At 52.7% G+C, this 27,913-nt stretch overlaps 9 protein-coding genes and 1 non-coding gene across 10 annotated transcripts; 6 read left to right on the top strand and 4 right to left on the bottom strand.

The window, feature by feature from the left end:
• Positions 1-78: 78 nt before the first annotated feature.
• On the bottom strand, positions 79-2,732 carry SCP_0105360 (WD40 repeat-like protein; the record flags this gene model as incomplete). The annotated part of the gene is made up of 13 exons (XM_027752767.1): positions 79-222; positions 273-350; positions 402-548; positions 603-771; positions 830-1,054; positions 1,112-1,247; positions 1,301-1,490; positions 1,538-1,556; positions 1,614-1,797; positions 1,850-1,879; positions 1,935-2,010; positions 2,064-2,473; positions 2,540-2,732. 13 exons carry the CDS (start codon positions 2,730-2,732, stop codon positions 79-81), a joined length of 2,001 nt encoding a protein of 666 aa, XP_027608568.1.
• Positions 2,733-3,510: 778 nt separating this feature from the next.
• SCP_0105350 (WD40 repeat-like protein) lies at positions 3,511-5,769 on the top strand (the record flags this gene model as incomplete). The annotated part of the gene is made up of 10 exons (XM_027752766.1): positions 3,511-3,580; positions 3,636-4,064; positions 4,144-4,289; positions 4,344-4,393; positions 4,454-4,694; positions 4,753-4,879; positions 4,941-5,067; positions 5,117-5,344; positions 5,394-5,559; positions 5,611-5,769. The coding sequence occupies 10 exons, from the start codon at positions 3,511-3,513 to the stop codon at positions 5,767-5,769; spliced, it is 1,743 nt and encodes a 580-aa protein (XP_027608567.1).
• Positions 5,770-5,986: 217 nt separating this feature from the next.
• SCP_0105340 (hypothetical protein) lies at positions 5,987-7,292 on the top strand (the record flags this gene model as incomplete). The annotated part of the gene is made up of 6 exons (XM_027752765.1): positions 5,987-6,265; positions 6,326-6,622; positions 6,680-6,807; positions 6,860-7,030; positions 7,090-7,194; positions 7,247-7,292. 6 exons carry the CDS (start codon positions 5,987-5,989, stop codon positions 7,290-7,292), a joined length of 1,026 nt encoding a protein of 341 aa, XP_027608566.1.
• A 205-nt stretch (positions 7,293-7,497) lies between these two features.
• On the bottom strand, positions 7,498-10,061 carry SCP_0105330 (Protein sly1; the record flags this gene model as incomplete). Its single annotated transcript, XM_027752764.1, has 9 exons — positions 7,498-7,938; positions 8,007-8,324; positions 8,377-8,551; positions 8,615-8,909; positions 8,965-9,126; positions 9,178-9,406; positions 9,460-9,673; positions 9,729-9,982; positions 10,038-10,061. 9 exons carry the CDS (start codon positions 10,059-10,061, stop codon positions 7,498-7,500), a joined length of 2,112 nt encoding a protein of 703 aa, XP_027608565.1.
• A 2,159-nt stretch (positions 10,062-12,220) lies between these two features.
• Positions 12,221-12,329, bottom strand: SCP_r0105320 (the record flags this gene model as incomplete). The annotated part of the gene is made up of 1 exon (XR_003546562.1): positions 12,221-12,329. It is a non-coding gene; the product is annotated as a 5S ribosomal RNA (ribosomal RNA).
• Positions 12,330-12,809: 480 nt separating this feature from the next.
• Positions 12,810-17,031, top strand: SCP_0105310 (hypothetical protein; the record flags this gene model as incomplete). The annotated part of the gene is made up of 10 exons (XM_027752763.1): positions 12,810-13,142; positions 13,199-13,269; positions 13,320-14,069; positions 14,126-14,339; positions 14,391-15,354; positions 15,418-15,588; positions 15,640-15,963; positions 16,014-16,151; positions 16,214-16,669; positions 16,721-17,031. The coding sequence occupies 10 exons, from the start codon at positions 12,810-12,812 to the stop codon at positions 17,029-17,031; spliced, it is 3,732 nt and encodes a 1,243-aa protein (XP_027608564.1).
• Positions 17,032-18,662: 1,631 nt separating this feature from the next.
• Positions 18,663-18,887, top strand: SCP_0105300 (hypothetical protein; the record flags this gene model as incomplete). Its single annotated transcript, XM_027752762.1, has 1 exon — positions 18,663-18,887. The coding sequence occupies one exon, from the start codon at positions 18,663-18,665 to the stop codon at positions 18,885-18,887; it is 225 nt and encodes a 74-aa protein (XP_027608563.1).
• A 1,137-nt stretch (positions 18,888-20,024) lies between these two features.
• On the top strand, positions 20,025-23,087 carry SCP_0105290 (hypothetical protein; the record flags this gene model as incomplete). Its single annotated transcript, XM_027752761.1, has 20 exons — positions 20,025-20,210; positions 20,267-20,314; positions 20,370-20,684; positions 20,740-20,905; positions 20,962-21,082; positions 21,134-21,268; positions 21,327-21,348; positions 21,402-21,490; positions 21,543-21,596; positions 21,656-21,798; positions 21,852-21,858; positions 21,910-22,013; positions 22,071-22,139; positions 22,192-22,201; positions 22,251-22,282; positions 22,335-22,432; positions 22,488-22,556; positions 22,616-22,641; positions 22,694-22,854; positions 22,909-23,087. 20 exons carry the CDS (start codon positions 20,025-20,027, stop codon positions 23,085-23,087), a joined length of 2,034 nt encoding a protein of 677 aa, XP_027608562.1.
• A 575-nt stretch (positions 23,088-23,662) lies between these two features.
• SCP_0105280 (hypothetical protein) lies at positions 23,663-24,250 on the bottom strand (the record flags this gene model as incomplete). Its single annotated transcript, XM_027752760.1, has 4 exons — positions 23,663-23,734; positions 23,791-23,922; positions 23,976-24,038; positions 24,104-24,250. 4 exons carry the CDS (start codon positions 24,248-24,250, stop codon positions 23,663-23,665), a joined length of 414 nt encoding a protein of 137 aa, XP_027608561.1.
• A 1,516-nt stretch (positions 24,251-25,766) lies between these two features.
• SCP_0105270 (hypothetical protein) lies at positions 25,767-26,252 on the top strand (the record flags this gene model as incomplete). The annotated part of the gene is made up of 1 exon (XM_027752759.1): positions 25,767-26,252. The coding sequence occupies one exon, from the start codon at positions 25,767-25,769 to the stop codon at positions 26,250-26,252; it is 486 nt and encodes a 161-aa protein (XP_027608560.1).
• Between the last annotated feature and the right edge of the window lie 1,661 nt (positions 26,253-27,913).

Below are 27,913 nucleotides of genomic sequence, written 5' to 3'. Positions count from 1 at the left end.
AATGGTACGAACAAGAGCGCAGGAGCAAGAAAGTGAGGCAAACATACAAACCTCTTTTCTATGCATAATACAGCGACGCTAGTCCTCTTCGTCCGTCGTAATGCTGAAGGAGCCGGGCATTCCTCTCTTGGCGGCTCGTCTCTGAGTCCTCTCCGTACGCTCCAAGTTCTGCTTCTCGACGTAGTCTTCCAGAGCTCCTCGTGACTTCGACAAGCCCTTCCACTGCACAGGAAGTATTAGAGTGGACAGAGCATGCAAAAAGTAATCCATACCTCGTGCCGAGCGATGATGCTGCCCTCTCTGGTGCCCCAGCCACTGCCTAGCCAACCAGCACTCATCAGGATGGGTTGCTGTTGGATGTATAAGACACAGGTAACAGTAAAACAGAATTAGGGACTTACCTCTGAGTGCCAGCTAACGTCTCTCACGCATATCCTGCGGTGAGCGAAGTCTATGTCCCCCGGCTCAGGACCAGACGGATCGTACGACATCGGTAATGTTTTAGAGCGATCAAGGACTTGCACGACTTGGCCATCCAAAGACCATATCTGTCGTTGTGTATGTTCGGTGTTACCCATAGAAACAAAAAAAGGTAAACATACGTGAATTTGCCCATCCGACGAGCCAGAATAGATATATTGCTGCCCCGTAGTCGATGCCGGGCTGAAGTGACAACGAATGAGTGTTCGTAGAACTTCGTGACCTGTATATTGCATGACACTGCAATCCTTGGGATGCGCTTTAAACCTAGGCCGGGGATACGAGCCATTCCTACAGTTGGGGTCGGTGAGCATCGCACAGGCAGTTGGCAACAAGATGCGAAGTTTACCGATAGTCAAATTGGGGAATGCCATAATTGCGCCGCTCACGAACAACTGCGTCGAAATCGTCGCTACTCCGCATATTGCGGAGATCCCATAGTCGAAGAACTTGGTCTTTACCGTTAGAAATAACATAGCGACCATCTCCCTTAGCGGATACATATGTGATACCCTCGGTATGACCAATCAAAACACCTGATGGTTTTTGCGATGTTCCGAGTGAACGACGATCCCTAGGAAATAGGTCAATGAAGACCATAATTTCAACGAGCTCTATCGCATGAACATACCAAACCTTGACGAACGTGTCGTCCGATGCACTGATCAATACATTGCCTGAGGCAGTATCAGCCCAACAACAGCTGTTGACATCGTCATTGTGAGCATTAATCTTCACAGTGCGTTTATCGGCCAACAGATCATAGACTGTGATGATGCCCGTCAGCTAACTGAAGTTGCGAAAGTCACTATGCACCGACCGAATATATAGCAGTTCCCGCCGGCGATAACTTCGTTGCCATCGGCAGAAAACTTGCAGCTCCAGATACCATAACGTTCGTCGTCATAATCCCAGACATTTCCACGTCGATCACGCGAAGTATCAGCAAATCGGATCGGTGTTTGCACTGGTGAAGGATCCAACGTCGTTGTCATGTAGACTGTGCTTGACTGCTCACGGTGAGCAAACGCAGCTGATGCTGGGCGAACACACTCACAACTGACGCATATATCATTCTACAGCAGCGGGTAATGCTCAGCAGTATAGAATGACAGAACGCCAAATGGAATCACCTTTGATTATCGGGGCTCAGATGAGAGTCGGTGATTGTCCAGCGACCTGGATGAGCGCGAATGGTCTTGATGACGTTCATAGTCGTTTCATGCCCCAAATCGCGGTTTTCTCTGAACCGTGCTGATTGGGTTGGCCCAGATAACATCAACGGAGCAGTGGTATCATATACATGAAGACGGAAGTCTGCCCGCAACACTTAGTGGAATGGAAGGAACAACTGGACGCTGAACCATACCTCGTACGCAAGTATAGTAGAACGCAGAATCTAAGGGGTGACATGCCATGAGCAAAAGTTAGAGCACTGAATAATTCGCACCCACCTGACGAGTACTGGCCGACGTACGCATTTGCTTGGTACTTGGCAACTGCTGTACCACTGGTATTCGGCAAAATATCCTAACGCGTTATCAGTCATGCTGCATGGATGTCATTTGATAGACTGAACACACGCTGGCAAGATCCTCCTTTGGTGGTAGGCGAGTCCTAGCACCTCTATTCAGCAGGAGCTTGGCAACATTGTTGTCCTTATTCCGAGAGTCGATCTGATGTTTCAATCTCCCGAACTCGCCGTCGAACAGGAGAGAAAGGCCCTCTTTCTTGGGCTTCGTGACCCGGTCATACCAGTTCCGTGAGCGGTCCCAAATTTCCTCCGTACGATAGTCGTTAAACTCATCGTCGTCCTCATCGTCTTCGTCCTCATCTTGCTCAGCTTGTGGGGCGCGGCCAATTCGAAGGAGACGCTGCAGGTCGCTCAGCGTTACTGCAATCCTGTGGCCTCCCAGGCGAGTGGTTGGAGCGGCAGCCGGTGTGTCTCCGCTATTCGGCCGCATAGCCTGCACGTTCTGCATATCGACAAGCGCTACACAACACCGGACGATTAAGTGAGAGTTATGCGCAGAGACGCGGACGAGCAATGTGTTCTCACCGTTTAACAATTGCCCCATCGAGCCCGATGGGCGAGTTTCCGCCGCTTGGAGCTCACCTGCTGCCCGCTCGATCTGGAGCTCGAGTTCGTCGACGACGTCGTCTTCGTCGTCCTCGTCAACATAGGTATCAGGACCTTCGTCATCATCGTCGTCCACCTCCATGTTGATGTCCCAAGTTGAGCCGTGGTCCATGTCACCGAGTAAGCAGAAAGCTCGAGTGCGAGTCTGAGAAACCGCTGTGGTGCTGAGCGAGCAGCCGGCAAGCGGCGCCGGCAACTACGCACGTCATATGTTATCGCTATCTAATCTTTGTCCGAGGAGATTATCCGAGTTGCCTAGCTAGTAGCATTCATCCTTTGAAACTTTAAGGATGGCCGGCGCAAGAACAGCTGCGTCTAAGACTTCTCGAGCCTGAATCAGCTGAATACACAACTCTTTAGATGAAGAGAATTCAGCAGGTTCAAGTCCGTGATCTTAGATATGCCGGCGTTTGGCAGTCGCGACTCGGAGTGACGTTTTCCATCTTCGGTGACAAGGAAAGCAACCTTGCTCAACGCAGAGGAGTTCAAGGAAACGAAATGAGCAGCTGATCACATGTACAAGTGATTTCGCATCGGAACTGCACAAAGTGAGAAGGTTCATGACTCCTCACGTCGAAATTCCGCAAGTGAAAGGCAGTTGTTCCAGAGAAGGTAAAAATCAGGACATGGACAACAGAATTGATACAAGCGTACACTTTCCCAAGTGATTGCACAAGACTCCGAGCCACGCTGAGGCCTGTAACGAGGGGGGGACAGGATTGAGCCTTCGTTATTCGCGAAAAATTGCGAACAGAAAACGGTCGCGAGTCGTGACCGTGACTGTGACTGACGCGACAAGTGCTCCACGTGACCGACCTGTCCCTCTTTCACCTCGTTTTCAAGTTTGCTCAGTTTCTCTCGTTCTTCGTCTTGCCACAGCACATGCTACCATGACAGACTCTCTCATCGTCACTGCGGAGGAGATAAACCGTCTCATTCATGCTTACTTCGTCGACTCAGGTAACTTTCTCGGTTCCGTACTGGGTCGTTCATTGACTGGTAGTAACCTATGCAGGGTTTCAGCACAGCGCATACGTCCTGAGTAAAGAAGCCCAGCTCGAAAAGTCGCCGTGCTTCCGAAAGCATGTTCCCTATGGCACTCTCGTGGATTTGCTGGGCAAGGCGCTGCAATACGTCGAGACAGAGGCTCACTGGAGGGGCGATGCCCTGACCCGAAATTGCACTAGCGGCTTCTCTCTGATCGACAAACATATCTGTGCTCTCGACCCGACACTGCCAGAGACTGTGACGCTGGAGGAAATTGCTCCGCCACTTGGGGAAGAACAACTTCCCCCACCACCGCAGACAAATGGCAATGCCGAGCCCGCAGTTAAGCGGAAAGCGAGCACCCCCACGCCTGACGACGTGCCAATGGAGAAGCGGGCGAGAACAGAACCTCTTGAAGACAACATGGACCTTGATAGTATTGCATCCTCATCTGACGGTAAGCCATCATAATACACTGCGGCTTGCTCTCGTCACTCCAGAGCATGCATTTGATGCAAGCCGTCTTCTGTCCCAAGGTAGGACCACAAATGCGAAGGCGTCGACCTCGCGAGCTATTGCCTCACAAAGAAGTAATGCCTCGAGAGCACCCAGACTGTCAGTTTCTTCTGACGACCTCGCCGATTCGCAAGCTGCTACTCTTCTGAGGGGACATAAGACAGAGGTTAAAACTCCGTTACTCTTCATTTAAACCAGCTCCATACCATCTTTCACACAGGTGTTTGTATGCGCTTGGAACCCAGCCAACAAAAATTTGCTAGCGTCAGGGTATGTATGAGTGCGACTGGGTTCTGACCGAAAAACATGTATCGTTGACATGCCTGGCAGATCGAGGGACGCCATAGTGCATATATGGGACCTTCCATTGCCGAAGCAAGATAGCGTTGCGCATTTACACCCGCCACACACCCCTGTGACCTTCGCATACTATCCAAAACCCGAGCAGGGGGACCTGACATCACTGGACTGGAGTCCTGACGGGACATTACTTGCTATAGGTTCCTACGATGCGATCCTGCGTGTCTGCAATGCTTCAGGGGAGCAGTATTTTGCCAACTCACAGCACGAGGTAAGTTTTATTTTGCGCATCTTGCAGGAGCGCCGGTCTGAAATGTCTTGATGAGAAGGGTCCAATATTCGCAGTCAGTTTTTCTAAATCGGGTCGCTGGATCCTCACCGCGAGTTTGGATGGTACGGCCTGTGTCTGGGACGTCAAGGGCAAAAAACTGCATCAACAGTTTAAATGTCATCCAGGCAAGCGTTGGTGCACCATCGCACATTACACATTGCAATAGTATTAACGACGTGGACATAGTGGGTTGCCTGGACATTGACTGGATAACTGCGGACACCTTTGCCACGTGCGGAGCTGATGGGACCATTCAGATCAGAACCCTAAGTCAAACACCGCAGCAAGTGGCTGCTTCCAAGAGTCAGTTGTTGTATGTATCGAGTCTGTGTGCTCGCGCGGTCGCTGACCATAGTTTGTAGAGGACACGAGAATGAAGTGAATCAAATCAGGTGTAACCCGTCAGGTACAAGACTAGGATCTTGCTCCGACGATCGAACTACGCGAATATGGAATATCGAAGATATCGCCCACGGACACCAGCCAAACGATGTCCGGGACGTGATGATTTTGACAGGTCACACAGACTATGTGAGCACCCTCGCGTGGTGTCCTGTGACGAGACCTGGCGAACACGAAATTATTGCGACGTGTGTCATGTTGCTGTACATCTCCTTCCCTCATTAACATTCAAACCAGGACTTCATTCGACGGTACAACCCGCTTATGGGACAGCGTGACGGGCGATTGCTTGCAAGTATTCCAGGATCATTTGGACCAGGTGTATACCATGGCGTTCAGTCCAGACGGGCGATTTCTTGCGTCGGCTGGTAACGACGGATGGCTGCACATTTACGACGTCAAGGTACGTGCATCTGGGATGACCGCTCGTATGACCGTTGAATATTCTCCCAAGACAAGGACAAGGCGATGGTCGTGGTTTGCAGGAACTGAAAGACCCGGCATTTTCGAGATTGACTGGCAGCTGGCGGGCAAAACCAGCCGGTTGGCAATGGCTCTTCAGTCACAGCAGGTTGGGGTGATAGACCTGACGCATGTACCCTGTCTCCTTTAGGCGAGGTTACGACGGTACTCTAGTGCTCATGTATTGCTATCTTATTTTTATTGCTGCACAATTCTTGGACCGTTCTCTTTGTTGTCAGCGTGCGGTAGTCAGCTCTGATGTCATCTGACCTGGATCCCGCGGCGTCTGCGAGTGCGTCACGGCGCGGCAAGCCTGCGTCTCCCAGCTCTCAGCCTCTCCTCCATCTCGAGCTCTGTTCTCCTTCAAAATGTTTCGCGTCAGCTTGGTTTCCTCTCTGCGGCCTCTCACTAACCCCGTCCTCGTGCAAGCTGCACAGGGCGTACGGCTGACTTCGTTCCGTACCTTCAGCAGCTTCCGTTCAGCCCATTTCCGCCCAAATGTCCTCGCGGCACTCCGAAAGCGTTCACCCACACTCGCTACGGCCTCGTTCTTTGCAAACTCTTCTCGTACTCTTCTGACGGATTCGGCGGCTGTGACCACCAGACCAAGCCAGGCTGAAGCATGGAGGCGGTACGGGTTCACAGCGGTGTGTCCTTTCCCCTATCCATCGCTTGGCGATATGTCTTCTAACTGTGCGTGTGCGTAGGCGACGGTAGCGGGAACAATCATTGCTGTTAATGTCTTCTTCAACCGCGAGACGCGAGACTCACTCTCCCTCGCGGAGCGGAGCTACCTGCACGAAAGCTTTATGTATGCCGGAGGAGGTCTCGCCATAACGGCACTGGCTGCTCGTTCGATGTTCAAGTCTGGTTTCGCATTCCGGATCATGTCGGCCAACCCTTGGTTGGTGCTGGGTGTCAGTCTCGCCGGCTCAATTGGTTCCATGATGGGTGTCTTCTACACATCTCCGGAGAACACGGTCCTGAAGCATGCTTTCTGGCTGGTAAGTCCCTGCCGCTTGTAAGTATCGTACCCCCCGTATTAACCCGAGTTCGTGAAGGGTTTCAATGCCTGTCAAGCTGCCACACTTTCCCCTCTGTTCTTCTTGAGTCCGGCCATTCTCTCCCGTGCAGCTCTCTACTCGGCGGGGGTCTTCGGCTCTTTGTCGTACGTCGGTGCCACCGCTGCGTAAGTCCCGAGTCTCCATCTGCTTGATCCAGGAGCCTGACCCATCCACTAGCACTGACAAGTATCTCTACATGGGTGGACCCCTCTTGGCGGGCGTAACGGTTGTCGCTCTGTCGGCGCTGGCGCCCATGGCTCTCCCTCTTGGCATGCGGAGCTTGGCCATTGCAGAGTCTATCTCGCTTTACGGCGGTCTGGCAGTATTTGGCGGATTCATTCTCTACGAGTACGCTGTGGTTTCTGATTCGCTGTTGAACCAGCAATGACTCTGATTCACTTTTTCAGTACGCAGAAAATATTGCAGCACGGTCGCATGGCTCATGTGGGCGCCGTGCCTCGCGATCCCATGCGTGAGGCTATCAGTCTTGAGTTGGACATGATCAACATCTTGTGAGTATTCCTTGAGATCAGTGCAGTCGATGAAGCTGAGCGTTTTTTCTAGTATCCGGATCGTGCAAATCTTGACCATGCAGAAGAAGAAGAAGTGAACATGGAGGAGAATATGTATCCCATACCTGAATTTGTAGTATTATGCTTGGATCGTAGTACTTGTGGATATGACCGTCCCCAATCCCAACTTCGCGATTTCGCTCCTAGCAATCAAGAAAGCATCTACAGTACCGCAGAGAGGAAACCTGTCCGATGAATGAATTATACAGGGATCCAAGTCACAGGCACGGAACACAGATATCCTCATCCTTGTGCACCCTCCTTACCAAGACCCTCCAAAACCTGCACAAACCCACCCGGATCCACGATCTCAGTGCCGCCGTACGTCAGCCGCTTCCCCATCCTTTTCGCCCACTCCTCCAGGTTCCCGTACTCGACGTACCCTGCACCGCCGACGACGAACACGATGCCCTCGGCGAAGGTCATCCGTTTTGCCCGCCCGGTCCCGGCTGCGCCGGGAGCGCCGACGCCCGAGATCCCCAGTCCGAGATTGACGTTCCGCGGCGCTCGTGGGTCCAAGAAAAGGTAGTCGTCCGTCTCCTGTAGAGACTGTGTGGACGCCGAGGGCGAGTCCATGAGCGCCTCCGTCAGGCGCGTCACAGGCAGGAGCTTGTTCGCGGGCAGGAAGTTCTTCACGCCTGAGATGAGATTCTCGAGGCCGCCGTCTTTCAGGCGGTCAGTGAGCTGCGCGGCGAAACGGGGCGTGAGTACATCGTCCGGGCCGAACGCGGAGCACGAGCACGAGCACGCACCCTGTTGCCGAGCGCGCTGAACCCCTTGAAGAGCTCCCCACCAGGCGTCGAGCCTACCGCGAGGGGTGTCGAGTTGCCGCCCATCGTGCTGGGCACGGTCATCCTGGATATCTCCCTTGTTCGCCGAACATATTCAAATGCGGCGATGTCGGCGCCCGCTCCCTTGAGCTCCTTCTCCAGCTCTGCGATGTCATCTTTCGAAAGTGAATTATCTGGTGAGGAGAGGTAGAAGGCGATCACGAGACGGAGCTTGTCGACCGGTGTCGGGGCCGTCTCCGCTTTCGGGTGTTGTAGAGTTTCCAGGATCGTGTGGATATTCTGCAAGAAGTCGATGAGTAGAGAGGAAGAGATGAGAAAGGATGAAAGCTACCTGCTTGCTCATCGCCTCTTCCGTGCTGAACAGCTCGTCCAGCCCGCGCTTCTTGATCTCCTCCAGCAGCGCAGTAGCGATGTTCATGTGGGTATCCAATACCGCCTTGCGCGCTGTCAACTCTGGAAGTGCCGTGATGGCAGTCTTCAGGTACGCCGCGTTCGCCGACAAGTCACTGGGGAGATAGAGAGGAGTGTCAAGGTGTTGAACGTCAGACATCGGCGGTGAGACAACGTACATTTGGGCGATGTCGTTCATGTCGCTGACTCCCGTCGAGCGCGTTATCTCAGCCGCGTCCAGCTTGTAGCGGTTGAGCTCCGTGTCGATATCCTCCGCCACCTGAGGGAACGGGTGCGACGCGTTCTTCGCCCAGAAAAAGTCCTTCGAATCGAGGTCATATGAGCGTTTCTGCGGCTGCGAGACCATGACGCGGTTTAGCTTCATTTCGAGGCAGTCCGACGCGAGAGCTTGGTACGTCCACCCGTGAGAAATCATCGACACCAGATCAACATTCCTATCAAGTATGAGCAAAACTGGCATTGACAAGCAGTCAGACACAGCGGCAAGGGCGGCACCGGGTACGCTTACGAGGTCGCTGGAGAGTCGACAGCCCCGTCGAGTCTTGGGCAAACACCGATGGGGCATGTGACCGCGCGGCTGAGAGGATAGCGTCGCGAATCTTGGTATCGAGTTTTTTTGCGATCATCTCTGCGGCGTTCCCCTTCGGACAACGTATCACTGGGACGTGACCTGGGTGGGGATTAACACATAGTTTCTGGGAACAATTCGCCAGCTGCGTACCCATTGTCGCTACGACGCTGAAGAGCCCGCTGGCAATTCGCTCAATCTCTTCCTCTATCTGCTGCTCGGTAGAGGAGGGTGAGTTCAATAGAGTGTACGTTGAATACGGACGCGATGTGCTCGAAGATGCCACTGCATTTGGTGCAGATGCAGATGCCGCCGTTGCAGGAGGGAGTAAGGAGAATAATGAAGGGGACGGGGCGATGAACGATAGATATTGGTCCAGAACCTGAACGTTGTGAAATCAGCTTTGAAGCAATGGAATATACGTCGTCCACGTACTTGCTCGACGAGGTCGCCAGTGCCGTCCCGCGCAACCGCTGCTGCTAGCTCTTCAAGCAATGCTCTCGGTAGTGGTTCGACGAAGTTTAAGTGAAAAGACTCATAGAGGCCCTTCTCTAGATCTTGCGCTATTCGCCGAATATTTATGAGAGTAGGAGACACGAAATAAACTGCAGGAACATCTGGTAATGGGGGGCGGTTCGAGTGCAGCTGTCTGCAACAAGAATGAGCGTGATACCTCTAAACAGACGCATGGCTGGCATACGCACACATGAAGGGTCACTCCGACATCGCGTAGGTCCTGTACACGGAGCACGGTCGCGAGGACATCCTTCGTGTGTTGGTCCAACACCAGGACCTTCCACACCGGCGGCCCTGTCGCTATAGGAATCTTGAGAGAGGCTGCAATCTTTCCTGTCTGTGAGCTGCCACCGCTGGAACTCTCCACTGGATTGTTCAAGTTCAATAGAGTGAGTAAAGCAGTGGTCTGTGCTTCCTGAAGTGTCGCAGGTGCTGCGGTCATCTGTTGGACATGGCATTCGGATAAAATCATTGCGCAAGGTGGGCAAAAAACATACATGTTTATGCGCAGTGCTCGCCATGGCGAGCAGACGTCGTATGTGCCGTGCAAAGTGATGAACACCTCCAGCTGGATGCGACTCGCGCACTAGTCTCGTCGTCGTAACACGTGGAGGAACGATGCACGTGACTTTATCTCATTTAACAAGAATAGCTTCTTTCCATCATGCATCATCGAAGAAATTCAGTTGAAATATATCCTTCTCTACACATGCACTGGACATCTACATCGAAATGATAAAGGATCCTCAAAGTTCACGCGTTGAAACGCTCAAACGTTCAAACGATCTCGCTTAGGATCATGCTGTGTTGCGAGGAGTCTCTCCGTCCGTTCAACGAGCCCTCTGCGCCGCATTGATTTGGACGGCGATCCTCTCAGTCAGGAAACGGGTCCTAAATCTGTACGTTCATTGCCTTGGCGTGCACGTCCGCGAACGGCCGTTAGACGTGGATAATCATACCGTGAGTGCGGGTGCTGAACGGTTTCCATGGCCTTTGCAGTTCCAGATCATGATTAACTGTCATTTTGCTAGCGCCCTCCACTAGTATAACTCGGATTGTTAGACAGCTTGAGGTACACTAGGAATTGACATACAGGCAGAACTCTTTTAAAGACTGGTGAGTGGTGTCCTCAACCGCAGCGAGGTGTCTTGATCCCCCCTACCCATCTCAGTCCTGTCGATCCAGGCTGTATTTTCTGAGAAAGTGAGTCGGTTCACCACTCCGTCGGTCGGTGACTGATCCCTGTTTCTCAAGGGATGGGCTGTTTTCCAAGTAAGAGCGCAGAGCGCGAGAGGCTCCTGGGGGAGGACGGAGTACCGTCAGAGGGAACGAAATTGACCGAATTTACTCCTCTAATTCCCGCGATAGAGGGACCTTGGGTACACCGTCAACACCCCGTCCTCACAAAGAAGGATGGGCGTTGGTGTATAATGGATCCCCCACCAGCCTACACATAGCCGTAGGCCCTTGTTCTTGTTTCAGCGCAGTAAGTCAGTGCCCATTGTGTTTGATGCTTCTACTGCGGCGATTAACCTAAGTCTCAGGGCTCCTCTTTCGCCTGGCAGTTGACAAGAGTTTTTTTTTTTCACCGGACAGTTCCTCGTTCTTTCGACATTCATTTCTACGACGTACGCCTTGGTGTATTTAGCGGTCTTATTCGTTCTTTTGACACAAAGTTGGGCTCGAGCGTCGGCTCCGTCGAGTAGCGCTGGCGCTGTGGTAGGGAAAACTACCCAGAAGTCAAGATACGCCGACATTAATATCTTGAGCGAGTTTCATCGCCTTGAAGAATCACTCCCTTGCCTGGGCTCTTCATCCACGAAGATGTGTTGCTTAGGAACTCAGTCTTGCTATCTCTACGCTTCTACCCACTTTTGTCCCATTCTGTATATACTGCAGCTCTATCTCTGTACGACGCGATTCAGAGTGACTCTCGTGGATTCTGGGTCCCATAATTGCTCGAGGACGCGGTAGAACACTCCGACTCCGTTGCGGTCCCGTAACGATAGATATGAAACACTCTTGCGTCGTCTCCGTGCGCCGAGCAAGTCTCTGATGAGACCCAATGCCGGAGCAGAGTTCGCTACGAACATGTGTTTACCTTATTGAGCAACTCTCTTTCCCCTTTCGTCATTCCCGCCCAGTTTCCTTTCTCGTCCACACCCTTCGTCGTCTCTTTTCTTTTTCATCATATACATTAGCGTACGTACGTATCACAGTCTGAGGACGCCCAGATATGAGTTAGAGTCGGAAGGATAGCATGTATGTCACTATAAGGTGCTCGGCCTACCTTCTATTGGCCTTTCTCCACGTTATCTTCAAGTTTAGTTCATTTGAGCATGTCTAAATAATATATCTGCATCGCACCTTGAACGTCCGTCCGTGCACCTTGCATTTTGTCGTCCGAATGCTTCCGAGTTGTTCCACCACCAATCCTCTTCTGCACGACAGACTGCCAGTGCCTTAATTCCATCCTCTTGATCTGCATTGTCGCATGTGAGACACTGTGCAGACGGCTTGACACTGTTCACCAGCTAATATCTGTGCCATGGGTTTCTAGCATAATGTACTAGGAACTTTGGCTTTGTGTGCGCACATAATTCAGGGTGATACATAGTACCTCCACATGCATATTCACATGGAAGAAAGCTGTCATGAATAGGGCAAGAAGCAAAAACCACTGCACCCAGGATTCCCGCGTGGTCCCCCACCGTGGTACTAACTGGGCGGCACTTCGGTTAACTGCGCAGATCGGACGGGATGCGGTGCTTTCGAAGTCCTATGGCCGTGGATAACACTCTCTTCTGGATAACAGCTATAAATGGATAGAAAATTGAACTGCTTCCAACGTTACGTCCTTGTAGCTGTCGTTATATGTAAATGCGGTATTTTGTGATCTAAATGTAATGAAACATTTTGAGTCCGCTGGTTCCGTCGCGACGTGATTGGTGGACGCAGAGCCGAAAAAGGCAAGCCAGTTGGAAGCGGGAGGGCAGCGAGTCGCGGACATGTGGAGAAGCAGCGCTTCCTGCAGAGGAACTTCATTTGCTGCTCATCGCTGTCTGTCTCTTCGCTTTCCTGTCGATACCCCTTCTGTTCTATACCTCGCCCTACTCCGGGCGTCCATGACCATCTCTGCTAATCCCACCGTCCATCTTTCGCCATCACGACCTCAACGACCTCACGTTGCCTCGGGAGAGAATGCACCACACTGTTGGTGTAATGCCTGCGAAGAGGCCACACCCCAGCGTACCAGAAATAGCGTCTTTATGTCTTGCGCCTGCGCTTCGTTTTCCTCAGCGACTGAGGCAACATCTACACTGGTCGCCACTCCATTCAGCAGGAAAGAGCGGAGACTTCGTAGAGACCAGAACGTATACCAAACACCCATGCTCTACATCGCTCGTTTGCCTATCACTCTCGCCTGCTCTGCCACAACGATCATCATTAAGTCAGTCGTTCTCTCGTTTCTTGCGGGTGCTCTTCCCGCTGCTCAGGCTGCTCCGGACCAGCCGGTGTGTATTGGTGACGGCGTAGATGTTTCTTCTATCGGCCTCTTTTCTATTCTTGTTTTGTGTGGGACTACTGGACTACTACTATGGGTAAGCGCCTGTTCTGTCTCATGCTTGTGATATGTGTAATCACCAGCGTGCCCAAGTTATTCTTTGCTATTATTCGCCCACGTTACCGCCAGGTATACGGCCTGAGAGAGTGGTTTGTGCCGCAGGGGTTAGTCTGTTGACACTAGATCGCCCTCAACTTCTTCTGACATCGTCTAGCCTAAGACCCAAGCCTCTGAGCCGGTCACTCTTGGGTTTTCTCTTTCCTGAAACACCCCTCGTACCCAGAATACCAACAAATACCAACTCCTTCGGAAAGTCCGTGGCCCGGGACGCCGAGCCATTCCTGTCGGACGAAGAACTCAGTCAACGAACCTTATGGACTGCGATCCTCATTGTTTCAGTTTGGACGTTCCTTTCCCTGGCCGGGCTGCTCCCGCTGTACATGGTATCCACGCCGTGCTTGGCAGAATCTGCCCCACCTGCAAGGTACAACGGAGTGTACTCGGCGCTGCAAGACCTCAGTTTGCTTAGGCTGCTGCAACTCCTCGATATGGGTAACGTGACCGCAACTGGGTGGTCTGCCTACGAGATCATCCATGGTCATGACGCTGCGCCGAACGCGCGGATACGCGTCATTATACTCACCGTCTTCGCTATAGTGCTGGCTTTGGCTCCTGCGCTGTTCCTCGTGGTCCGCGAGTTCAACAAGCTGGTGGGGAATCGAGAGCGCTGGATAAACGAAAAATGTGAAGATCAGGACATGGGCTGGCTTAGTGCACGTCAAGGGCCGGGTTTCGTAGGCTGGGGTGAGAAACGTGTGAAGGACTTCCTCACCAAGTCGGGGCTTAGTTCATCCTTGGAAACGAACGAAACGAATAATGGGCGGCCGAATCGGCGACGCCGTAATCAGGACGAGGAAGAGAAGGGGAAGCTCGAAATTGATATCCAGGGCCTTTTCTCTATCAGGTAAGACGTCTGGTCTGACATTTCCGACAGAGCATCTCAATCTAGATTATTCGCAGCGACACCACGACCCTGGCCCCTCTGATAGAACAACGGGACGAAATCCTGGAGAACCTCGAGATTGCAGAGTCGAAGTACATCCAAAGCTTCCGCCTCTCCACACCTGATCCTTCAATGGTCGATTTTCAACCCACGCTTCCAGCAATATCAGAGGATCCCAATGTGCCCTTTAAGCCTATAATTAGTCGACCACGACCTCTTGCTCCCTCAGCGGTATGTAGTTTCTTTCTGTCCATCTATAAGGCGAATTGACACCGTCTCCAGAGTCAACATAGGCGACGGCGGGGCCACAATCCCGCGATTGGCTCATCTTCGCTCCCTCCAACGTCGTACATGATGCCCTCACAATTCTACAAAATCCACGGTGTGCAAGGGATCAGTAACGGACAATTCACGAATGTAGATGAAGACATTGTCTCTCCAGCTCGGGAGCCGACGCTGTCCGACTCTATCAACCAGCGAGTGGTCGGCAGTCGATTCCAAGAAGTGAACGGGAGCTCGTTGAATTTCGACCACATCCCCCTGGGAAGCCAGGTCACAGTCAACAAGGGTGGCCACCTTGAGCCGATACGCATTTTCGAGTCGCCAATCCCCGACTCCGACCTTTATGGTGAGCATGACTCGTGGGATACCGCCGCATTCGGCGAGGGGTTGCCTTATGGTCAGTGGCATGCACACCAATCTCAAGATCCGATCTTGAATGAGTCGGAAGAAGACTGGGTGGATGTGGGGAGTGAGGATCCAGAGGCTTTCGACCATGGCGAGGAATACCCTGAGGATACCCGAAGGAGGCCAAGGCCCCCTAGAAACGAAGACCATCGAGAGACCTTCCCTCTGCGCAAGCGGATTGTTGCAGTTGATGAAGTCCCTCCTCACCTCCGGCTGCAGCCCCGCCAACCATTTGTGCGGCCGCTATCCGGGTTAGACCACGAAGCGCTCGGTGTCATATACACGGATATCAATATCTGGCGATCAAAATTGAAGTCTATCAACCTGGACATATCAGAAGTGCAGCGCGAGAGCTATAACGATGTTGCAGATGGCGCGAGAATTAAAGGTTGGCTCTTGGTTGGCAGGGGCCTGAGGTTCCTGCCTGGCGTCCAACTGATCGAGGGTAGGGCCAAGGAGGACATCCGGTGGGACGAGCTCCAGAGTGAACGGGATATCTACAGCAAAGTAGCGTACTGGATAACTGTGGTCATGATCACCATTTTGCTTGGGATTGGTTGTGAGTACCCCTCGCTTGTCGTTGTGCATACCACGTGAGATGTTACTCAATCTACCATTGCAGTGACCGCTGTGGCTGGACTTTACCTGAGTACAGCACCAAATTATGCGCATTACCTCCCATTCTTGCAACGACTTGGAGAAGGGAACAAGGTCGGTGGGGGTATCGCCACATGCCTGGCATCAGCCCTTGCCGCCATCCTATTCACAACCCTCGCCCTCACGTTTGTGCACTGTAAGATTGTGCGTTCTTTCCGCTATGATGTCAACTAACTCACGAATCCAGATGCCAACGATCTCAACAGATCCATATCTGTGTCTGCAAGCCGACTGTTCGGCTTCAAAACAATATTCTACATACTCGCGCTGGTTCCTGGGATCTGGCTCTTCACCGTCGGCTCCATTCTTTTTGCGATACACTCGTTCAGCATACACCTGAGTGAGAGCGAGTCGGTGGGAAACGGCGTTATCTACATGAGCGCCTTCGCGCTAATGCTTGTGCTCGCCGTCGCGGTGGGGTCCCCGGCATTGCTCATGCTGCAACCTCTGCGGTTTTGGCGTGTCATCCGGACCGAGAAATATGCTGTTACTCCCCGTCAGCGCTTCCGAGGTATGTTCGCCAAGCCATTCGCGAAGAGGGTTACTCTCACGTTCATACAGCTGTGTATCCGGGGGCGTACAATCCGTCATATGCATTGAGCTGCAGCGTGATCGCCATTATGTACGCTTCTGCGTTTTCGCTTATCTTCCCTCTGGTAGCTCCGGCGGCGCTCCTGTTGCTATTGCTCACTCTCGTTGGTACGTTGCTGCCTTAGATGAACCAGTCCGAGCCTCCTGGGATGCTCACATGACTGATTTAGCTCACCGTTTCCTGGTCGGATACGTGTACGGCAGAACATTATCGCAAACCGGGGGTCTCCTTCAGATATGGCTTGTCCGTCGGACTGGCACACTCCTCGCGTTCCAGCCACTCATCCTCGGTCTTATCTTACTAAGCAGGCGTCTATGGGTTGAAGGCGGTATCTTGTGCGGCGTAGCGCTATTTGTCCTGGCGTTTGTCGAAGGTTACTGTACCTGGCGAACTCGACAGCCCGGACGGGACTCGTTGACAGCCATCACTCTCGATTCCTTGGAGAAGTTCACGAGGGCCGCAAGGCCAGGGGCGGAACGGGCCATGGATCAAGAGAGCACGAGTCTCGTGAGCTCTGCTCGGAATACGAGGACGCGTGGATCATACGCGTCCATACTCGACATGATGTCAATGACATTGGCGGTCGCGCCGTCTCCTTCTGAAACAAGGGGACCAGTGCCACTGGGTATGCTGGATCGCCTTCCGTCTGCATAGTGAAAACTGACGAGCCGCGTAGATACCGAGACGCTCGACGATCTCACTGCGACCGAGCGCGCGGCGCGCACACACCCGGATGCGCCACCACACCTCCCTCCACTGCCCTTTGCAGACCATGCCGAAGAGATGGCGGGGATGCTTTATGCTCCCGAGCTGCTTGCCCCGCCGCCGGTCATTTGGTTGCCCAATGACGTCGGTGGTGTCGGCCGCTCGGAGGCGTACGACCTGCAGCGTCACCACGACCTCCGCGTCACCCTCGACGTGCGCGCAAAAGAAGACGCGGCCTCACGGCGGTCGTCTGTTCGCAGGGTCCATGTAAACGACTCGTGACGACTTTAGATGCGCATTCTCTGCTTCTGTGCTTCATTCTGCAATCTGTAGTGCTGTTGCTTTCTTGGACGATTACCCTATGTTTTTTGATGTGGTATTGGATTACTGTGGTGTTACCTGTACCTTTTGACGCTTGTACTGGTGGTGATATGAACTGATATGAATCGATACGACTTTTGTATACCTTACGAATACTCACGGACATGGAGCTAGATAATCTGGCGATGCTTACGGGATATGCATAGCACTTCTAGAATTCTTGGTAAGGAAGGACACACGACGAGGGTACGATCTGCACTTCTTTGCAAGTAAGTCTGCCCGTGCGCTATTCGCCGAGGAGCGGCGTAATTACTTTTTTGGCCTGAGGTCTCTTCCCGCCCGCCACAATCACATGGAGGGTGGGTAAGTTTGAATTAATCTTGACGATTCTTCGTCCAATCTCAATCGCCCCTTAGTGATCGAACGCTGTATACGCGGCACTTAGTGGAGCGCTCCGAGGAACCATTTCATCTGATAGCCTCCTGGGGGTTGCCTGAGAGAACCCTGGAAAACCCCGATCTCGCTGATCAGCCAGTGAAGAGCTTGATTATGATCAAAACATCGATACGCACCCGACCCGCCGTGCTGAATGCGGAGGACGTGCGGTCCGGAACTTATCATATCAGGATATGCCATCCACACCGGTATAAGATTCGAGGGTGCTGTCGCTGGGACGCTGGGATGGTGTAGAGTTTGCGAGTACGTGTACGCGAGGTGTCGTCATAAATATAGCCAGCTGATAGAGATTGTCACGGTGAAGGGCAATATGGGAGTGGTGCTCGCGTACGCGGCGGCCATCTCCCGCGGGCGCGACATGGCGCAGAAAGCTAAACTTCGTCATGAGCACACCAAAACTTGCACAGAAAAGGGGGCGGAGATGCCAAAAGAACGCGTCCAAGTACCTAGTGCGTGTATACCCAGACGCCAACTAGGTGACAGCGCGGTGTCGCTGACTTCCGTCAAACGCCACCTCTCCGGTCACTCATAGGGTTACGTGCGCACGGTGGAGCCGTGGTGATCATGACAACAGCTGAATGTTGTCGGAGGTCGGAGGTTTCTCACCACTTGGAAGCGAGAATTGGAGCGGAAGCCGTCTTGTGCCGTCGGCATGATGTAGAAAGGCAGGCCATACAAAATAAATCCACCGGCGAGAACCCACCTCGAGGCTCGGGGACCACAGAAGAATTTAGAGTGGTCCGGAAGGCGGGAATTCATGTAGTGATAGAACGAAGGGGGGGTATAGCGACGGGCCTATTAAAAGCGAGGAAACAAGCCTCAGGGTGGAGACTTCCTGGCAAGCCGCTGGGCGTCCGCAACCCACCGGACCACCATGCCGGACACGGCCTGTGGAAACGAGGGCTGCCGGCAAGCAGAAGCGGAGGACGCGGTGGAGCTGACTGCATCCTAGCCATCTCGCAATCGCACCCTCTTTTTCCTCTCCCACTCCGGGTGAACACTATAAAAGGATACGCACCAGGACACGCTCCTCCCCATCGCACCTCTGCGCCACTAAGTTCATCCGCTCAGTGTACGGCACACCCATAGTATTGACTACCGCATCGCATCTTCCGATTGTGACTGCTCTTCGCATTATGTTCGCTAATCCACCGCCCGCTAATCCCGCGCCCACACGGAGCGAAGGGGACGTCGACCCGTTCGTTCTCTACACCCAGTCCCTCCACGATTATACTCTGCAATTGTGGACGGAGTCGCGAAGGCTTGCGGAAGAGAAGGCCCGTATCAGGGCCGCAGAAATTGCGGGGTCGAAGAAGCAGGAGGGGAGGCAAAGACAGCGGGCAGACGCGGCTAGGCATTAGTCGGTCAGGCGGAAGAAGACCCTAGGGAGAACTGGATAGGTAGCGGCGGGATGTCCGGCGTTGCCGGTCTGTCGCATATCCTGCAAATACTGGCATGCGGAGGCGTCGAATTGCCCGACGGCCCCTCTGAGCGCAGGGCTCCAGCGCTACCACCACCATCGACAGTGACGATGACGTCAGGACAATACCCACATCTCCCGACTATCACCACATTATATCCTGCTTCTGTTCAGTATCGTTTCCATCCACATATCCCGAGCATGTCGTTGCTCGCCGTTAGCCCTTTTGCACATTGTACATCAGCGCACCTGGATATCCCCTTGCCATCTCTGTAACTTTCGAATGCGTCGCTCTCGTTCGTCTCGTCGTACTCACTAGCTAGTTATCTCGTTCCCATTGCTGTGAATTGCTCCACTCCAGTAATTTATCGTTCTTCTGCCAGTGGCCGTCGTCATCGGCACATCGCAGTTGGATATCACGAAGTTCTTCCGCCAAAGTGCAAATCCTAAGGCGAGAGCGGTCAATACGTAGTTTGGACTCAAGATTGGCACTATACTGGACCACGCAGGAGGACATAGGCAGGAGAAGGCAGGATGTGAGTCGACTAGACTGGCGCCTACTAGACCGCGATATTGACTGATAGATCTGTTTGGGCAACTGACGTGAATGAAACGGGGAAACCGTGACGTCCATCATTGAACGTGCTCAGGGCCTGAGGCCTTCCATCAACCATCGCACGAGGTCAATATTCGGCCCTGGCTCAGCTCATCGTTCTCTTATGTCGACGAAGATCAGTCGCGAAATACACCGTACTAGTCTGACATCGCCTACAATGTCGCTGCAGTCGAATCCTACGTGTCCTGTCCTTGAGTTCGTCTCTGGGGCGCTCCGTTGGACCATTATCCGACGACAATATCACTGAGCGCCTGGTCTTCGGCTGCACTTCCAGCGAGGTAATGCCGTTCCGTAATCAGAATAATATACGGTCCTCTGCAATGATCTCCAATGGGATTCCGTTGTGCCTAACTTGACGCACGTTTCACGCGGAATCTTCGATTCTCTGCCAACGGCCGTGCCGTGAGTAACTATATATTCGAGTCGTCTCTCCTGTCCTCGACCGCGGTGGTGCGCACCATCATGTTGTGCACAGTCAAGCTCGTCGGCATCCTACTCGCCGCACACTCTGTCGTGGCACAGTCCTCTCTGGGGCCTTCCGCGTACACCGTTCCAGGTCCTTTCCCTACGTCCATTCACCAGTCGTACTACAATGATCCCACTGCAACCGCAGCTCAGCCCCAGCCTGTCATCTCGGACCCGGTGACGGTGAGCATACTGCAACGTTATACTTGCCGAGCTCAAGCATCTTGCATCTGTAATAGCACGAGATCTTCCCGTATGCGTTAACCAACCCGGACACCATTCCTCTCGTGAGTATATGTCTGACTTTCCCAGTCACACCAGTTGACCATCAGCTCGCATCAGAACGATACCCAGTCGCCTCACCCGCTTCCGTTCCCTGCTTCATCTTCGGTGCTTCTCGAGGCTGCTGTTGCCCAGATCATTTCTATTTCGAAGAGCGCGGTCTTCGACTCCACCTGTGCCAAGTGCCAGGCCTCGCTCGAGGTCGCAAAATTCCTCTCTTTGGCCGCCCCCGAGGAGGGCCCCACTCTGGCGGTTCGCATCTGCGAGTACTTTAACTACTCCAAGAGCTGCGCTACAAGCTATGGCATCTACGCCCTTGGTTCGAGCCTCACACAAGTTGCCGCATTCGCGGATGCCGGCGGATACGACGGAGAGGTGACTGCTCATCCATTCTCTAGAAAGAGGATGGTTTCTTGATCACGCGTCACAGTCTCTTTGCTGGAACTTCCTTGGTCTGTGCCCGCGCCCGCCCACTAGTCCTCTAGACTTGACCACTTGGTTTGCTAAGCCGAAGCCTAGTCCGCTTCCACCTCCCAAGCAGCCTTCTGGGGAGCGTTTGAAGGTCCTCCATCTCTCAGACATGCACCTCGATTCTCGTGCGTACTTCCGTGTCAAAAGCCTAAACAATTGCGCTGACAGATATTTGTCCTAGGTTATGCTACTGGGTCCGAGGCAAACTGCACATCAAGTCTGTGCTGTCGCGCAAATAATTTCAACGTACAGAGTCCTGACACGCCTCTCCTGCCTGCTCCGCGTTATGGCGCTTACCTTTGGTACGACTTCGTTTTCATGATCCCGGACGATTAGCTAACAAGGCGTGCCAGTGACTCCCCCATCTCGTTGATCACTTCCTCGCTTGAGGCGATTCCCGTGCTCACCGGAACGCAGGAGGCCGGATTCAACTTTACAGTGTACACGGGTGACTTGGTCGCCCATGATCCCGATAACGAACTCTCGGAGTACGCGTGCTTCTACTCTTCTTTATGCTTCATGACTAACTTCTGGGCCTGAAATCAGCCAGGCCGTCCTGTACGCCGAGGTATGCAAGAGATTTGAGCGCATGTATCCAGTATAAATGACGATTTTCTCTAGACTGTGTTGTACGACTTGCTGAAAAGGATGCTCCCGAGCAACAGCGGCCCTGTCTACGCTGTGCTGGGCAACCATGATACCCACAGCCAGTTCGTGGATTTCACTTGTCGTTATATGCAGTCTACTGATCTGGTCGTGCAGGGCACAGAATTCTCCGTCCGACATTGGAGGCGGCGTCACGGATCAGTTCAACTGGTATGAGTGGCATCACGCTTAGTGTAGGTAGTCGGAGCTGATGCGGATGTTTGGTCCAGGGATTATGACCATCTCGCTGAGTTGTGGCAGTTGGAAAATTGGATTGACGCGGAAACAGCTGCGGTCGCTCGTACCCACTATGCGGCTTACAGTGTCACGCGTTCAGATGGGTTGAGGATCATTACTCTCAACACCGACTTTTGTGCGTGACTTTTGTTCTTTCGGCTCGCGTCAGACCTGACATCTCATACCTAGGGTACAAGTATGTATCGTCGAGTATCTGTGCGGACGTACGAGACTAATTACGGTTAAGGACCAACTTCTTCGCCCATTTGAACCTCTCTTCGTCTGACAATTCGGGCATGCTCCGCTTCTTGACTGATGAGTTGCAAGCTGCTGAAGATGCGGGCCAGAGAGGCAAGTCACGGACCTTGTACTAACCCATATCACATCGTTACTGATGTGGCGCTGCAGCATGGATTCTAGGACATGTCCTTAGTGGATGGGATGGCAGCAACCCTCTGCAGAACCCCACCAATCTCTGTAAGTTGTCCATATCTTTCCACGTCGTCACGGCTGACGTAGCTGCGCGCAGTCTATCAGATGTAACCCTCTTCTTTGTGGTCCACTTGTTGCAAGCTAACGGCCATGCAGCGTCGACCGCTTCTCTCCGCACGTCATCGCGAGTGCGTGGTGAAGCATTAAGTTCTTTTCGTGTAGTTGATTGCCGTTCTGCAGATGTCTTCTTCGGTCATACTCATGAGGACGAGCTGCAGATCTTCTACGCGAACAATGCTACCAACATCAGCACGGACAACGCTCTATCGATTGCTTGGGTGAGTGGTTATCCTCGCCAATGACGTCGCAACCCGAGTTTGATGAAATATGCAGATTGCTCCATCCATCACACCTCTAACTAACCTTAACTCAGGTTTCCGTGTGTACGAGGTCGACTCCGCGGTGCGTGCTATGTTATTGCTGGTGCTGCTTAACATATCACATCTCTTCCATGAACTAAGACTTTCGACGTCCTGGATGCGTACACGTGAGTATTATCGGCCTCCACAGCCCTTTCTGTCGTTAATCCCCTCATCCAGTTTTGCGAGCAACGTCAACTCGTTCCCGGCGCTCGACAACCAGAGTGAAGCCGGGCCAGAGTACTACTTCGAGTACAGCACCCGGGAGGCGTACGGGGAGAGCATCGCCTGGGGCGCGAACGACCCGCTGAACGCGACGTGGTGGCACCTGGTGACCGAAGGTCCGTACTCGTTCAGCGCCCTGTATTAGTTGCTTGTGCTTACCTCACTCGCAGCAATGGAAGCGAACACAACGCTGGTCTCAGAGGTGTTCAACACCTTCCAGGGTAAGAGCTCCGTCAAGAGCCCGCCGTGCACCGGAGACTGTGTTACCGCACGTATCTGCTACATGCGCAGCGGGAGTGCGAGCATCGCGAACACGAATTGCGTCTCGGGGTATGGGTCGGTCCAATAGGCGGTGTTCGGAGAACGGCGAGCACAGGAATGGGACAAAGAGCGGCGGTTTGTCTGTGCTGTCATCGTTGGTAGGCAAGTTTAGCGCGAGAATGCAAGTGTTTCGTTTGCTGAGAAGATGACGACTCTGCCATTACCGCGTTCTGAAGGTGGTACTGTACGATCTGATGTCCCTGTCCCGTACGTAACAGCCTTTTGAGGGTTCATGCACATGACAAGTACAACCTTGCTGCACTCCGCGTCAAACATGACAAAGTTATTGACGAGGTATTCCGGCCCATGAAAATGCCTGTATAATATGCAAGAGACTACGTACTTTATATACCCTATCTATTTGCCCATTCCCAACCGTATGTCAGAATGGGTGCTCTATGCGAAATTATCAATGCGATGAGGTGCGAAACGATTTACATGAAATGCAGAGGGATATTGATACAAGTGGAGCATGCAAAAGATAGCAGTTCCAAGATGCCAGCAGACCAACGTTTTTAAACTATGCAAGACGTGCGTTTGTAACACTCGTGCGATATCACCGGAAAGCACGCTCTGTCGATAGATGCAATTTTGACCAAGCACTTAATGATCGCCGCGCGAAGGATTCCGTGCACGCAATGCACGATAGCTCCGTTTGACCGCGAGAACGACGGTCTAGATATTGCAACCTTCAGTCAAATTTTGACAAGAGAAAACGGCGAAGTACTCGCCTGTACGATTGCAGGAACCTTCGTAGAATCTCCGGGACACGCAGTGACCGCCACCCCACGTCTAACAGAAGAGTTCAAGTCTAAAGTCGAGACATCACCATCTGAATTATCGTCGCCAATTCTGTGTGGAAACTGAGAAATATTGCATGAGACAACAGTATGGACAGAATAAGTGTGCAACGTACCAATGTCACTGAAGGCGGCTCTTCAAACATTGGTTCTTCGGTGTAGCGGTAGTCTACTGTTTTCTACGACACGCCCACCACCGCACCCGTGTTGATGACGCTATTTGGGATACGGAGAGTAAGCTTACCATCAAACGGTCTTTACATTCACGGCAACCGGGCGAACTCGTGTTTGCATGGTACCAATCGTGATAGGTAGGAGCACGAAGAACATCGCTTTTCAGTAGAGACATAACGAGCGTGAACGACGGGTATGGTGGCTCAAGCCGTCGCATGAAGGCGCAGACAAAGGTGAATGCGCAAGGCGTTTTAAGCGACGTGGACAAACAAGGAGAGTGAGGATGTGTTGTGGAAGGAGAGAAGGAGAAATGGGCATTTACGGCCATAGCCTGCGCGCTATAAAGGACGAATCAAAGGCAGAAGCAGGCATGTCGTAAAACGGCGAACTGGGCCGCTGGATTTGGCTAGCGGCCCCGCCAGTTCGAACGACGCGACTGCCGCCATTGCTCTAGATTTACTTCCGCGCAGCTGGCGATCAGTATTTTGCTTCCGCGAATGCCAACCTCTGCCTGCAGGAATCGTCTGGAGTTTGCAGGCCGCTGTCAGCATCAAATAAGGAGGCATTCGGGAGACGACGACGAGCACGGTCAGATTACTGATTGCGCGTTGTGCACGGGTAAAGCCTCCACTGAATGCATGTATCGCTGTCTCAGGTCCACACATCGCTCTGCGATGCAGCACGTCCAACATACCTGCACAAATTCAAGAAACTCACTCAAGAAACACACACAAACCCCCGTCCACCTCGCTCGAGTGGGAGCCCAACCCGCATGAGAACGCGTGCCTGTGGTCCTGGGGACCGCAACGGGACACGATCATCGAGTATTCGGGGCCCCGACACTCTTTGAATGACATCCACACGACTCCTCCAACGGCGAGTACAGCTGCTCTGCCAAGACCCACCGCGAGGGCTGTGAAACTCACGCGCCACGCGCCCCGGCGCGTGACCCCGACGTCACGTCACGCGTCACATCCCGACGCCCTTATCAATGGGCTCGCGCAGTGAGTCACATTCGAACTGTTTCCAATGAACCACCACCAACTAATGTGTGCTGTGTGCTATCCAAACCTCAACACAAGATATCTTCGACACCAAGAGCGTGATCAAGCGTCCTCAAGTATAATGCGACACGCTCGCAAACGAGCAGTCCGACCAACACCCGTCACCGGCAAAGACTGTGCACTCCGCCAGAACTCCATCAAGATCGGGACACAGAATGCCCCAAGAAACACACCATAAGGCGAGACGAATTTATGCAGACTCACATTTTTGAATCAAAACACGCTTTGTCCGCTCCGTGTGACCCCATTTTTTGAAGAGACCAGGCTGACATCAAGACAAGACGACTCCGATGACGAGAAGACATCGCCGGGTAGCAAGTTCCTGGCAGTCCAAAGAGTGCGTTGCAAGCCGTTGAATCCAGTTATCGGTGCGGCCACTTCGCACTCCGGTGCAGTGAGTACTTCTCCTTGCGACCAGCTACCCGAAAGAGCGACAGTTACCAGCGCGAGCCTCAAGAAACGTTCAAGAAAGTCAGCAGAAGACGGCGAAGAATTTTCCAACCGCAAAATCAAAAGTGAAAATATGAAGCAACGCATCAGCCCGAATTACCGCTGTACGGCCGGTATGTCGAAGTTTGCGGTCTTGATAACACGCCCGATGATCAGTGAGACGGCAAAAAGTCAACGAAACCAGCTGCAGCAAAGGTCGTCGCCGGGAACAAGTCGAAAATGGAGTGGCCCGCCAGGAGGTGGCCCGGTATCCCTGGCGAACGCCGCCTGAAATTGGGTTCCACAACGGGTGCGCAGAAACTCAGCGACGACCGCCACAATATTCCTCTCTTTCTCAGTCAACACGCTCTCTTCCAGTGCGTCCATCTTGCCACCGTCCCTGTCTCGCACAAGTATTCCCCTGCCTCGGAAAGTCTCACACTTCGTTCGGTGATAGGAACGAGACCACTGCCGAATTGCTACGAATACGACCCGCAAACTTGGACTCCGCTCACACCGCTACTCACATCGGAATTCCACAACCCCTGGTCACTCTCCCCCCAGCTCCTCGAGATTAATACGCCGGAAGGGATTCCGCCCTGGATGCAGCGGCAGACGAACCTCCGGGAAGCTCGCGGCGGCCACAGGAACCAAAGCGTTCAGGTTGCAACACCCCCGTCAAATCGTCCGCTCGTAGTCCTGGCCGAGCGATATAGGTTAGAATGAATGACTTGCCGGTTTCAGTGGTTATGTTCTCAGCAGGAGAGTTCGTTTTGGTATCTGAGAGTTCTTCCAGTGGCGTACCTGCGGTGAGACCTACTGAGGTAAGTGACAGACGACATTATGGCGGCCCTGCGACTGGATTTGACCCTCTTTTGCCTTAGCTTGACCATGGACACAATGGTAGACTCAGAGGGGTGATAATTGTCGTCTGCTCTTCTCTTTACCGCGAAGGATATCTGGTTGAACCCCACTTTTAGCCACTGCCTTGTACACCGGGAATTGGTGAATATTGATGTTTTCAACTTTTCATTATTGTGTTGCAATCTCTACTGCGGTCTGGTCGATAGTAACGGCAAATCAGCCCGATGACTGGACCTAACGACCAAGGGTCGCCACAAATCTGCGTCTTGTCTGCGTTTTGAATCACAATTGATCATGTCGAAGTCTTGCCTGTTTACTCACTCTGAACAATGGACGGCCACAAACTAGGTTCCACCGAGCGGCGAACGAATACACGACAATGCAAGATTTACACGGGACAGTGCATTCATCTCTCTTTTATGGCCTCTTTGTTCCGATCCTCATGTACCAGCTTTGCCGCCACACTCACTGCCACACATCTCGATACTACATGCGCTCTTGCTTGCTCTTCTAAGAAGGGGCTAGGCGAGCCACGAGATGATGGCCTTTTTCCTGCGTGGACGCATATAAAGTCTCACTCTCTTCCTGTTCGTCCCCCTCATATCTCATAGCCCATTCAGCGCTCATCATCCTCGCATTTCACCTACACGATGTCTGACCATCCCCGATGCATATTGCACATCTCATTAAATTATGAGGGTTACCCGCTTCGATTAACACTTGACAGCGTCGCTCGTCATCCATTACTATCTAGGGTCTGCACTATCGACACAACCAGCAATTATCCCATTTTCGGCGAGCGTGGTGTCTGCCATGCGAAGTTGCAAAATTGCGTAGAGCGTCGCTTTCCTAACCCCTATCCGCAGCTCGACGTGACGTTGAAGTGGGCGACAGGCCTATCAAACGTAGAGAAATTGGTGGACGAGGCAAAAATAATCGTCGAGAACTTGTCTTGGTTGCAAGGTAATGTTGTTCCAGAGTTCTACGGCCTGTTTAGCGGACATATCGGTGAAATGATGGTGGCCTGTCTCGTGGCCGAGCGGTCGAGGGAATTACCAGAAGTCGATCCTTCTGAGCTATAGTACGTCCATGTCACCATGAATGCCACCCATTCTATGCTAACCACATCATAGCCGCCGTAAAGTGTCTGCAGTGACGCGTATCCACGCAGCGCATGTGATATGCCACAATCTCCGTAACGAACATTTTGGCTTAGGAAAGAACGGCACCGTGCAGATAATCGACTTCAGCCATGCGAGGATTCACTTATGTTTGCCTGAAGAGCGGTCATGTGACTGTAGAGATTACAACGCTATGGTGTCGACGCTTGGTCCACGTCCTCAGAACCGATATGAACACTATCCTCGGCGCAGCCGAAACTAGATGGTTACGTTCTTTTAGATTCCGGTTTCCTATAGATTAGCTGTTCTCTTTTAGATACTCGATGTTGTGCATCCGGTTAGATGGTCCTTATGTTCTTTAGATATTCGATGCTGTGCATCCAGCTAGATGGTGCTCATGTT

The sequence above is a fragment of the Sparassis crispa genome, assembly GCF_003851025.1.
Source record: "Sparassis crispa DNA, contig_000000F, whole genome shotgun sequence".
NCBI lineage: Eukaryota > Fungi > Basidiomycota > Agaricomycetes > Polyporales > Sparassidaceae > Sparassis > Sparassis crispa.
Note: the sequence above shows the minus strand (reverse complement) of the source record. Positions and strands in the feature narration are given on the sequence as shown.